Source organism: Chiroxiphia lanceolata, chromosome 3 (assembly GCF_009829145.1).
Source record: "Chiroxiphia lanceolata isolate bChiLan1 chromosome 3, bChiLan1.pri, whole genome shotgun sequence".
NCBI lineage: Eukaryota > Metazoa > Chordata > Aves > Passeriformes > Pipridae > Chiroxiphia > Chiroxiphia lanceolata.
In genome coordinates, this window is record NC_045639.1 from 95,971,931 (window position 1) to 95,985,689 (window position 13,759).

The 13,759-nt window shown below is 37.9% G+C and overlaps 1 protein-coding gene across 15 annotated transcripts in view; it reads right to left on the minus strand.

Annotated features, from left to right (window-relative positions):
* The window catches only part of DLGAP2 (DLG associated protein 2), a 455,535-nt gene that overhangs the window by 34,517 nt on the left and 407,259 nt on the right, over positions 1-13,759 (minus strand). For all 15 annotated transcript variants that reach the window (XM_032681606.1, XM_032681592.1, XM_032681591.1 and 12 more), the window contains one exon: positions 407-756. In XM_032681606.1, the coding sequence (XP_032537497.1) occupies positions 407-756 (350 nt within the window). The remainder of the gene's footprint in view (positions 1-406; positions 757-13,759) is intronic.

Below are 13,759 nucleotides of genomic sequence, written 5' to 3' on the forward strand. Positions count from 1 at the left end.
CGAGTAGCATTACACATTTTCCAAGGTCAAAAGAGAAAGATAATGGAAAAAATAGAGTCAAGCATTTTGAAGCTGGCATAGTTCTATAAAAAGGACTGTGAATTCATAGAGAGAAGGAGATGAACATGCTGTTCACCTGTAGCTCTGCAGTATAATTTTCATATCAAGTGTTAATGACAGGTAACCTCCCTAGAGATTTATTCATTCATTTTCTTTCAGGTACAGTGTATTAGCCAAAGACTTTTCTGCACAGCCATGCTGCCATGATGTGAATCACAATTAACACCAAGCAGCCAGGGGTTGTTTGTTAGATTATTAGAGCCAGTGAAGCTGAATGACTCATTCTATGCTATTTCCAGACAGCAGACAAGAAATTCATCACAGGCAGATGTTAATGATAGGCTACCTGAATCCCTATAGAGGAACGCCGGCTCTTAAGAAACTCCTCTGCTTTTGTCACTAAAATGGCCTTGTCGCTGGTGCGTATGGAGGTGCTCTGGCCCTCGGCCGCGTGGCGCTGTGCGGCTGCAGTCTCCAAGGCGAGATTCATGGCCTTGTTGCTGTCCAAACTGTCGGTGGAGTTGTACATCCCTCGCCCGTCCTGCGGCCACGGGGATATCCTCTGAGTCCGGCTGTCGTGATAGGCATCCTGGGTGGATTCTGTGCTGCTCTGTGCCGTGACTGAGATCAGTGGCTTGGAAGTGGTACGAGGGGGTACCGGTGGTGGTGTTTTTTTGTAACTTGTATAAGTTACAGCTACGGAAAGAATTCAAAGAAAAAAAAGATAAAAATAAAACAAGAAAAAAAAAGAGAGAGAAATCAAGATTAATCTGATGGAAACTTCACAACAGAAATCACCTTAAGATTCTGCTACTTAAAAATTATGATGAGGCAACACAGTGTTTTTTGTGAACCTCACTATTAGTTGAAAGTGTCTCTCAGAGTCAGATGGGTATCCACAGAAATATTTTATTTCAACCAGTAAGGAAGGAGTGGAAATGGGAGACCCAGATTACAGCGAAGATGAAAGAGAGTTAGTGTGGATATGTGTGTTAAGATTTGTGCTGGGTAGGTACACACTGGGGCTTCTGAGGTTGTACCCACATCAGACAAAGCTCACAAGAGAAGTAAAGGAAAATTTTTTTTCCTCTTCTTATCATCTAACCGTGAGCTCTGTATGGATACAGTGTATTAAGAAAGTAGTATCACTATACTGGAACAAAATATTATTCAGTAACTTTATGGTATGCCACACTTCAACCTTTTAAAATACTTCCCGGTGCACTGATTAGAATTAGGCAAGGTTGGTTACTGACTTGTGTAAGAAGTCTATATTTTTAAGATATCCACAATAGAGTTAATAAAAAGAAATTCAAGGCATGTAAAAACTGTTATAATATATGCAAAGCTACTAAGACTTCGATGAGCAGAGCAGTAGTGAGGCTGGTTTAACACAGATCCTGTCTTGCAGCATAAGGCTCAATAAAACATCCAAGAAAGCTCTACAGATGCAGAACTGTGCCAATACTGCTTCCTTACAAAATTTTAGAAATTTCATAGAGATTAATACGTAGCCATTAATATCACACAGCTGAATTTTCTAATTGTCTAAGCCCACTATACTCTTCTGGTACTAAAAAGAGCATTTCTGTAATGGAAGAGTACTTTTCACAAAGCACATATAATCATAATTCATAAAATTAGCAAGTGATAGAAAAATGCATTGTGATATGTCTGTCTGGGTTCCTGTGCGGAGAAATCAAGTCCAATTAACTTCTTGTATAGTTACAAGAAGATAAATTGCTTTGCTTTCCCAGGCCATTTTGTGATTCTCTGATTCTATGATATTGATAATGCTGAAACAACATGATATATACATGCAGAGTGACTGAATGACTTAAGGAAAAAGATTGCCTTTTTCTGGTGTTATAAATACATTGACATTGCAAGAGTGACTCAGGTAACCTTGGAATTGGGATTACTTGAGTCCAAAAAGGATTCTACAAGAATTCCTCTTCCCATTACACAAATACGGGCTGATGAGTGCTGAAGTCAGCCTCTCCAGTTGTGCTTTTTGAAATAAGGATATGTTGCAGCTTTCTAGAGTGAAGAGGAACTTAGGAATTTATTAACACCTGGGAACTGCTGAGCCTGTGTCACCAGGCCAGCATATGTGAAAACTGAGCCTAGAGAAAACAACTTTTAAACACTCATTCTTGATAATCATAAATAAAAGGGTGGTCATATATAAAACAGAGCAAGGCAGAGCTGGGAAGCAAAAACCTTCGTTTAAAGAGCACTTTGAATTACTACTAATGTTGCTCAATTCTGGTAAAGATCTAAAGAGAGTCTTGCACTGAGCTAAATTGCTCTAACAGAGTGAAACATGTAAAACGCATGAAGCATGCTCTTCAGATTCTAAGACTGGGTGTTTTTTGAAGTGCCATTTTGTTGTCCTATCACCAATCTTATCTTCTGTCACTTTTGTAACAGCAGTTAAGAAGGAAGAGAACCTGAAATTTTTAAGATGCTTTGGGGAATACAGAAAGTTCACAGAAGAAGGGAGGGGCTGTAAAGCTTGGAAATCAGGATAGTGTCTAATGAGCTCAAACAGTGGCTCTAAGGAATGTTTCCAATAAGACAGTAGCCATAATGCTCCTCCCTCACCTTCTCCCTGCAAATGTAGATGCCAGTGATCAAAGTGCTGGAAAAAATTAGAAATAGAGACAATGGGGTGAAATAGGGTGAGTGATATCCAGCACAAGAAGTCAATTTTACCTATAACATAAGACAGGTTATCACTGTTGTAACTACTTTACTGTTTTTTACTGTCTGTCTTCATGCAAAAGAATAGCAGTGAAAAATGAAACATATGGTAAATGTGATAATGAAACATCACAAGTAAGTATATCCCTACTACTTGGGCAGCAGATCACTTCTCTGTCTAATGAATATAAATGTTAAACTTCTGTTGCAACCTTCATAGCTAACTTAATCTTCATTTACATTTCTAAAAAAGAAAAATTCTCCTTGTGGCAAAACCAAAACAACTTGCTTCCCCCCCTCCCTTTTTCCCCCCCAGGATTGAATATTTTATTCTAGAAATTTCTGATTCTTTCAGTGTAGTGACATGTTTTAAAACCATGAAGTATTAGAGTAACTGCAGTATTCTGGCAAGTATTTGATCATGAACACTAAACAGGATTTAAAAATCCCAACAAGTAGAAGAAATCAGAGGAAAGACTGGAAGCTTGTGAGAAATTGGCTACATATTTACAGTGAAATATGGCAAGAAGAAATCCGATTAATTCCTAAGCTACAGTCACAGAGATCAAATACTGAGCAGGGAATAAAAAAATCCATCTCTACACAGTTAATGAGTTCATATCTGGAACAACAGTTTCAGAGACACAGAAATCTGGGACTAATTGGAGACTGACAAAATCAAGTGGAGACATGCATTTGTGAGGCAAATCTTGCCACCAAATTCTATTTACTTTAATCATTCAAGTGGTTCTAGTAAAGTAAATAGGATAACTTCGGTGAATAATGTGACTAAGACTTGTCTCAGGCAAACTTGGTATATGTTGCTGACTTAAAAGATGACTACATAATAGATTAGGGGTTTGGTAAAGGAGAAAGTAACCCAGTAATCCATAGTTTACTGTTCATGCTTGGGTTTAGGTTTGAATAAGTATTGCCGTGAGGTCTGAAGCATGAAATTTTTTGTCACTTTCAAATTGTTTCCATAAATAATTACATCTGTGAATATTACAGTTATCAACAGTAATGTTTGTCTATCATGTCCAATTCTTGGCCCTGGCGCACATTATATATGGGGAGAAACATTTCCTTCTCCTAATAGAAAATGAACTTCCTTTTTATTTATCACCCCCTTGGTATGCTGGTGGACAGGAGCTCCTGTCAGCTTTGCATCATTTGCTGCTTTGCATCATTTGCCGCTTTGCAAATTTTATTTGCCTTAGTAGTTATTAGTTCAAAACAAGTGTATAAACCTGAGAGCTGCTTTGTGTCTTCCTCCTTTTTTGGTGCATCATTCTGCAAACTCCAGAGCTGTGGTAGATTCTGTAATTCCCACAGGGAGGGCTGGCAGTGGGTAATGCAGCCCTGGAGTACTGAGTCCTGGCTGAGGACAGTGCCCCAGTAACTCCATCCAGGGCACTAGTGATGAAAGCTGAACAGGGAACAAGAAGACTGGTATGGAGGATCCTTTTCTTCAGTCAGAACAAGCTGGGTGTCAGAGGCACCATGACAGTGAGGAATGAGACCCAGCATGAGGCAGGGGTGTGCAATAGCAAAGCACCAGGAGGGCAGAGCTGCCACAGGATGGCTTCAGACTGATTTAAATTGTGGACTTCAGCAAGCCTGCTCCATGTTCAGACATATAAAGCATCAATTCTGGATAACCTTCAGTTATTTCTGGTGCTCATGGAAGATGACCAAAGATTTCTGATTTCTTTAGTTTTCTGAGTGGTTTTACTGTGCGTATCCTGAACACTTCTGATATTTCTCTCACCAGTGCTGCTGCTGAGCAAAGTAAAGTAAAAGCAACAGCCTTCTGCCATGCTGTTTGTAAAATCTACAGCTGCTCTGAAATGCAAAGAAAAAGGAAGTAGATGACACAAAAGGTAAATGTCTTTTTCATAAATAAACTAAACACAAAAGGGATTATGAAAGAGAAGCTAAAATTTTCCTTCCAGTTGTATTCAGATGCTAGCTTGATATAGAAAGCAGAATTTATTTTTTGCCTATTTTAATAAAGTAGGGAAAATATTTTTTAAAGTTAATAAGATACAGCGTATCTCCATCTATTAGTTTCTAAAAATCAATCAAAAATTCTAAAAATGGTAAAACCCAGTTCTAATTCTAACTCATATGGGTATTTCAGACTTCCATTTGAATCAAATTATTAACTGTTCAGGTACTTGTCCCACTTCAACATAAACATGTGCAACTGGTTCCCCTGAATTTTCCTTTAAGAAAGTACACTGTTGGAGAAATAGAGAGAAAACAAAATGGTTCTGTGCTGCTTCATAGTGGACCAGATTAAATAATGATGCAAACCAGGCATAAATTGTTCAGGAGAAGTGAGTAGGTATCAATGCAGCATAACATGTATTAATTCGTTACCCATCAGGAAAAAGTGTAAAATGTCAAATTGGTTTCGTAAGGATTGATATCTTAACTGTCAGATGACCCACACATATACAAGATTGTCTATCAGTGCTGAATTTGACACACAAGTGGCTACAAATGACCTATTCTGTAAATCACATTCATTCTGCTTATGTGCTGTGTGATGCTAGCCAGGCAGCACCAGTCAGAACGAGAGCATCAGGCATTATGGCAATACCACAGAGTAGCCAGGAAGACAATCCCAGTAACAGGATTTCTAAAAATTTAACTGATATAGCTGGAAGCAGAATATCCCTCTTAATCTACACTGCATTTGTCTAAACTTGCTTAAGGTTACTGTTGATACAGCCATAGAAATAAGACAGTTACTCTGCCCCATATTTCAGTGCCAACACAGTTTGTACTAGAAACAGAATTACTAAAATAATTTAATTCAGGTATAACTTCGGGTTAGCAAGAGATATTTGCCGACAGAAGGCAGAAGGAGGGATATATTTGAGGAAATAGCAGCTGCTGTAGGCTACATTCAGAACACCTTTCAAAAAGCAGCCTTTTAATAAATCACCACTGTTGGTCCATTTGCAAGATAGAATCGCCTGAGGGGATTTTATAAATCAATATGACCATTAACCACTTAGTCAAAATAACATTATTTAGGCTGAGATCACAAAGTTAACTGGATGATGAATTTACATGAAAGCACCATCAACTAAAGGAAATGGTTGTCCCTTATGACACATGGCAGGAGTAAACTGAATTTTCTGTTTTGTAAGGAAGCTTCTTCAGAAAGAGGATAATAGCTCTGCAGGGAGTGTGGAACTGCCCTGGAGGCACAGCTCCCAGGGGCATGTTGCTGCAGGCAGACAGGGCTTCTCTGAAGAACCCCAGCACCAAGAGAAACACGAGGGCACTAGATCTTCTGCTTTGCACAGGGAAGGTGAATGCCAGCCCTGAAACCATTTCAGAAGAGGAAAAAGAGACGTTCTCATAATGAAAGGCCATGATCAAATTTAACTTTATCAAAAGAGTACTCAGTTATTGGGATAGTCTTTTGACCATGGTGTATACTGTTCTAGCCAATGGCTTTGAAAGTCCCAGCTAACATGACTGTCCTTGAAAAGTCCTGAAATCTCTTCACTGTGCTCCATCCCAGTCATTACAAGCTCTAAGTTACTCTTAAAATAAAAATGTATGTATGGATGCATAACAGTTATTGCTCAAAACAAAGAATGATGAACATTAAAAGACCATTAAGAAATCAAAAGTGACTTTGGAGAAAAAAAATCTCAGACACTAAAAGAGTTTATTTCTTACAAAAGGAATCAATTGTTTGATGATTTTTCTACCAAACCAAGGATGTCAAAAATAAAAATACAAGTCCCTACTTAAAAGAGAGGGTTTTTGGGACACATCTCTTTATATATCTCTTTATAACTTCCATTTACACTGGTCTTCAATGCCAAACACTATTAAAAGGAGATGGTAGTGTCAAACAGACCAGTTTAACTGTACAAAGGAAATTTACTTTCCTTATAGTCAAATTCTGGAATGTTAGCAAGGGGTTTCCTTCTTGAATCAGAAAAACCTTTAAAGTTGAGTCATAACAATAAGATTTAGAAATGCTTAGTTTTGACATGTGGTAGCCTCTGGTATTTAATTAAGAAAATGTATCTATTAGAATGAGGGGAAAACCTTAAGGTAAATCAGTCTGTTTGGATCCAAGTCTGCCATTTTCAATGTGGGTCATCAGTGTCTACCTCAAAGACCTACACTGGTGATTGGGGTCTACTTTCTCTTTTCAATGCTGGAGCAGTTTGTGTTCATGCTGCACACTAAAAAAGTATGGTTTGCTCCATTACCTGAACCTAGGCATTGCTAACTGAATGTAAACACAAGTCCTTCAGAGTACTTCTCAAACACACACTTTGCACTTAGTTGAAACAGTGGCTGTGTATGAGTGTAGGGCAGGTGAGGGAAACACATCACATACAGTCCAGGGTTCTCCAGTCCTTTTCTTTGCTGCTCCCTGAATAGGTCTACATCTTTGCTTGCTGTTCTGGTAGTGAAAGATCCTGTAATTTCTGAGGGCTTTCCATGTGCAGACTTTCTCCATTTATAAGGTAATTGACAGCAGGGTTTTGGGTTTTTTTACTTGTAAGGAGGTTCAACCTTGCAAAAGTAGTCATTAAAACTTACCAATGTCATACTGTGCTTGAAATTCAAGAGATAATTTTGGCTTTAATTAAGATAATTCTTCTAATTGAATTTTGAATAATTTTCCCTCTAACATAATCAGAGACATACTTTAGTTATTAACCTATCTTCCTGCTTCTTCCCTTTTCCCATTCAGCCCTCCACAACGAATCCTAGTCAGTAAAGCAACCAGACAGTTTCACAGTAGAAAGTCTTGAGCTTGGATATCCATGAAAAGACCCTGTTTCTTCCTTTTCAGATTAAGCAATAAGAAACAGTGATATATTCAGAGTGAAAATTTTATGACATATTTTCTTGGAAAGACTGTTTATACCCAGATGAGTTTTACCAGCACAGTTTATATGGTGGGCTGCATTTTATTTAAACCACATAACCCAAAGCATTGTCTGGGTAGTAGGCATCTATAACTTTATAATCTTTTTTCCTGCTGAATCATTTCACATGTCTTATGATTAGGTAAACCTGGATATTTGTTATACCCTAAATCAGATGTTAATTGGTGGTCTCATGCTGCCATAGTCCATGAGAGCAAAATGCTGCATTCATTCTGTGCCAGTATTTTAAGTAAAGTCTTTTAGTAACAGTGAATTATATCATATCTTCAAGACAGTTTTTGAGAACTATACATGGGAATCCATCTCACCTCACATTAGTCACTGAAAAAACCAGTCATCCAGGTCTAAGTTAGTTGCCTGATGTCTTTTAGAATTACTGTGAGAAAAATAAGCAATTCTGGGGGCAATTCTCACCCATCTTAGATGCTTATTTTACCAGGAAATGAATCATCCTATGCTCTTTTCTGTCAGCCACAAAGAGAATAAAGGACAATCAGCTCAGATCAGGATGTCTAATTTTGAAAGTCATCATCCTGGAAGTGTTCAAGAAACAGCTGGGCCTGGCACTTGATGATATGATTTAGTTGACATGGTGGTGTTCAGTCAAAGGTTGAAGTTCGATGACCTTTGGGGTCTTATCCAACCTTAACAATTCTATGTTTCTATGAAATGCCCAAAGGGGTGAGATAAACTCCAGCCAAAAGCTCTGTCCCTGTGACAGAACAGGTCTGTACTGGGACATAATCACTCCAGTCTTCTGTTCCCTGTGTTCATTGAAAAGGTGGGAACTTCATCTCCCCTGCTCCACATCCCCTGTGAGCTGGCTGGTAAAGCAAACCTGTGTGGAATTTGCCTGCATTAATGACTGAAACATAATTTTCTGCTCCTTGATCCTTTCTGCTGAAGCTACCACATAGCAGCCAGTACCAGGTTGGCCCAAGGTACCTTTCTAGCTTCACAGAGGTATAAAAAGCCACCCTTCTGTATTTCTGTAGTTTTTAAATTAGTTCCATGGTTTTTAGGCACTGGACTAGACCATGCTGTTAATCTCACTGCAGATGTTGATATTCAAGTCGGTGGAATCAGACCAATTCACACCAGCTCAGGATAGAGGCCATTATATTAACATATTCTTTACATAGACAAGAACTGTGCTTCTTATATGAAATTTTTTAAAAGAGTTTTTCAAAATAGCATATCACCGAAACACTGCTGTCAAACAAATTCCATATAAAAACTATTTTTTAAGTGATATCTATTTTTGATATCTCTCTGCTGAACAGAATCTATATAGCACTTGTGAAAAAAGACTGAAGCCAGTAGTATGACACGTGACCTCAATTATAATTTACTGGGGTAAGGCAAAATTTTTTTTTAAAGGCAAAGTTGTTTGTTCTTTTTTTTTTTAATAAAAATAAATCTGTGCATGCATCAGGTTAGTCTCAATATTCAGAGTAGATCCCTTTAGGCTTAAGTTCTATCTGATTAAGCACAGCTATCTGATTTTGTACAGGAAACTAACAATTAAGTGGTAATGTGACCACTAAATTTGGAAAAAGCTGGAGACTAAGTACACAGAAGAGTCTTTTAGGAGAAGAAAAATATAAAAGGAATTACTGTAACCAAGTTATTCAGTGTGCAATATGTTACCTCCATATTGAGGAAACTTAGGTCTGTAGGCAGCTCCATGTTACATAAATGATAAAATCTGTTTTGACAGTGTAATTAATGTTAGTCTCAAAACAGAAATGCAAATCAAACAAGACATCAAGATCAGAAACTGTAGGCCTTTGCCAAAATTAAAAGAGATGTGGGCAACACAAGCCTCATAGATTGCTAATGGACTGGTTATAAAGGGTTCTATTTTAGATCAGTTAATTAGCAAGAAATTATAGCCTAACCAGCATCCTGTAGATGGCACAGTAAAGTGCTGACAGCTGTATTGCTCTTCTAAACAGTTCCTATGTGCCTCTGAAATACCGCATGAAAAAACACCATTTCAGTTTCAGTTGCCTTCAGGAAGGAAAAATGTTCCTTTAACTAAATTTAATTTTCAGAATGTGTGTGCAGCTTTTCAGGAATACAGATTGTACTTGTCACATCATCAAAACAGTAGGAGACAAAGAGAAAAAAAGAGTTCCAGAAACTAAAAATCACTCTTATTGTGCTACTCTTTTCACATTGAAATAAAATAGAAAATTTGAAAATGGTTTTCAGTAGAATTTCCTCTTGAACTCCTACATACCCTTCTCATTCAATTCAATAATTTCCATCAGCCTCCTAAACCGCATCATGAACATATTATGTAGGTTTATAATTGGTTTTGGTTTTCTATTTTCTATTTTCTTTCTTACAGTAACTGTGTGTAGCTTGTGATTTTATTTAACTTACAGTAAGGAATTCTAAACTGAATAGGATGAGAAAAACAATTTGCTCATTTACCCTCAAGGAAATGTTGCGTAATATTAACACTACTTTATGATAATCATCTGACATTAAAGAACTTAAATGATTACAAAATATTTTAACTAGAGATAATTTAATACCTTTAAATAATTAATTTAATCCACAGAGAGCTACAAGTTTGGACACAATCTCAGAGTGCATTTTTTGTCAAATCAAATAATCATTTTACCCAAGAAGCTGATGGAGTTGGTATCAGTGTCAAAAACAGTGCTAAGAAAGCCACTTGCAAGCTCACAGCCCTGTATTTAGGTGAAGAAAATGATGCTGCTGCATTTTGATCTCTCAGCTCTGTAAGTCAGAGCATGGCTCTCTCAGTTACCCTTGTTTTCAGTGGGACCAGGATTTAATCTTTGTTTTCATCCTATAATGCAATTTGAATAGGTTTGATTTTTGCCTCAGATTTATGAAAGTTAGCTAGCTATACAATGCTGTCATTGTAGACTATTTTTATAGGCAACAGAGAGAAATAGGGATGTCCAGAGGATCACTTCATTAGTAATAGATACCAGTTCTAAAAGAGATATATATTCTTTGGTTAAAATAGGATAATAATGTGACTGCCTTTGACAGCTACATTTTAGATATATGCATCATGTATAATTCGTGAGATGAATTTTTAAGACTGAAATCTGTAAAATTTTTTTAATTGTGGGAAGAAGACAGAGCATGGAAATATATGTATTTTTCTGGACACAGCAATAGGTAAGGAAATGCATATAAAAATCGTGACTCATTGATACGTCCTTGATATTGTGTTTAGTCTCAGAAAGCCAAGTGATAGGTTAGTCTCTTCAAACTGAGTGTCTTCCCTAACCCTGGATGCCCCCTAGCTGCCCTTGAGGAGTAGTAGTGAGCTGCTTGGATTGCTCTGGTATTTGTGGTTTCCAGTATGTGTATATTTTAATGGACTATAAACTGAGACCAAACCTTGGTCTTGCAGTGAGTACAGACTTTGTTAGTAAGTATCAAGCCGCTATTAGGTAACCATAAGACACCACAATGTAGGTTAGGGTTTGTTGATTCTCTGTTGGTGCATAATAAGATTCATACACTGTATTCAGTCTGAGTCAAACTCACCAAAACACAGGTAAATAATACCTTTTCAGAGATCCTAGACCCTTCCGCCTGACCAACTGCCTCTTGTCCAGAATGATGCAATTCTCTTTTAGGTCTTGTGTGGATATCTTAAATGTCTCAAATGGTACCAGCCAATTGTCTTTGAACTAATCGGAGTTTGTTGTCATGGGAACTGAGACAACTACATTGCACAAAAGCTTCTATGTTTAGTTGCCTTGATATGGAGGCAAACCCCACACCATTCAACTAACCTATCTAGTCAAGGGCTTATTCTGTCTGGTTATGCCCTAGGAATGTCACCAGTATCTTTATTTTCTCTGATCCCCTGGCAAAAAGTATTTCAAGTACATTTTAAGTATCAGATTTATCAGTTGCCTTTCCAGGGTAGACCTCAGTCTGAATAAATTTCCTGACACAGAAATGGATCAAATGATGCCTGCATACTCTGCACAGCAAGCATTGTAGTTCCAGTGCGCATATAATTTATTATGGCTCCTGACATATATGCCTGCAACAAAAAACCAGGATTGAATACATGCAGAGCTTCTGAGAAGGTTATTTTCATTTATGGAAGAACCCAGAAGGAGAAGTTCTAGCAGGAGAGGGGTCCTGCCTTCTTTTTCACTGCAAGGAAGCATGATGACCCGGTGCTTCCAGAGTCTCCCACCCTGTGATCTTCCCCCAGCTGCACAGACCCACCAGAGGACAAATTCTTTTGGCAACCTCAGGTTAAATAACTGGGCTGAGATTTATGTCCACCACTGTCAGCTTCTACTATGTGAGGAAGGCTTCAAACACTGAGCAGTGAATCACCTTCCTCGCATTTTTTTTTCTTATATATTCTTTTTCTTTTTTTCCCATATAATACCATACAGCAAATGAAAGTAAGAAAACTCCACAAATAGAATAGCTTTGAAGCCAAATTCTGCCAGAAGAGGGACTATGGATGTCCTTTTTAATAAAGAAAGAACCAGCTGTCTGGTAAATCCAATGAGTTACAGACAAATTATGTCAAGCACAGAGCAGCAGGAGCAAAGGAAAAACATTCATTACACATTTTTTAAACTAACCATAGATGGAAGTCAGTGGCTTCATTTTTTATCTTTGTGTCTGAAGATAATCTGTACCAGGGAGAATGAAAATTATGAAAAGCTCCTGGCTACTGCTCCAACTGTTTTCATGCCTCATCAGCCTGAAGAGGCCAGGCAGCCCCAATTAGCACAGTCTTACTCCATCTCAGGGAATCCCAGGTTTATGAACAATTGTGATGGCCCCTAGCCATCCTCTGTTGAACTCCTTGGACCAAAGTGTTTGTGTCACCTTCATCCCAGTGACTCCCTGGGCCATTTCCACCACGTAGAGCTGCTATTGAACAGCAGTGTCAGCATAGCAGCAGAACTTCAACATGTTTAAAAGAATTAAAAACTAATTATGTCCCCCCAGATACACCCAGAACAATGAAAATGATGTGTGCATATCCAAGTGTAGGACTAGACTCATCGTTTGTCAGTATATGATTTACTCTCACAGTATAGGCACATAAGTTGGCACAGCACCAAAATATTAACTCAGGATGACGAAGTGCTCACAGAGATATATATGGTGTGTTTCCTGCAGAGAGTTAGAGTGTCAGATAATTCCATGGAGCCTCAACAGTAACTGAGTAAAGTCAATAAGCAAATTATAATTGAGAAGAGAGCCTTCTATATCTTATTTGGACTCAAGGTTTTGTGGTTTTAAACATACCTGTTGTGGATTCCACTGCTAGCTGTTACTTAGCAATGGATACCAGAAAACCCCTCTAAGACTCAGCATTTATTTCTATAGAGGGAACAGAAATTGTGGAGATGTTACTTCATGCATACATATTCCTCTGTTTGGCTGGATTTTCCTAGTCATAGTGCACTGGATTAAGAAGATCCAAACAGCCCCCTCGACGAAATATCTCATACTTGACAAAATAAAAGAAAACCACACATTTATTGATCATAAACAATTTTTCTTTTAGGAACTGAAGAGCATTTTTTCCCAATTTTTATATTTAGACACATTTATAAAATTCCTTCTGAACTTCCTCTTCTCCAGGCTGAGAAGTCCCCACCCTCTTATGCTTTCCTCATGGGAGGGGTGTCATATGTAGTAGCACCATGACTTTTGTCTGCCTTTGGTATCTTCATATCTTGCAAAAAAAAAAAAGACAAACCAACAAAAACTAAAAAAAGAACATCTACTGCCATTACTGTTCAGATAGCAACCAGTGAATCAGCCCTTTTAGGGTCTGCGGGGGCATTTGTACTATGGAGCAGTACAATTTCTCTGTGAAATATCAAATTCTCATGCCTTTATGTTTGTAAGTACTTGACTGTGCAATCTATTTACTGGCAATGAGAGTTTTGTGGCTAAATACCAAATATGTGCTGTAAAAATTCACCATAGGTACGCCTTTGTTTGAAAAATGGAAAGCTGAAAATAGCTTTAAGTCAGGAGAAGGGAAACCTGCAATTCCTCAG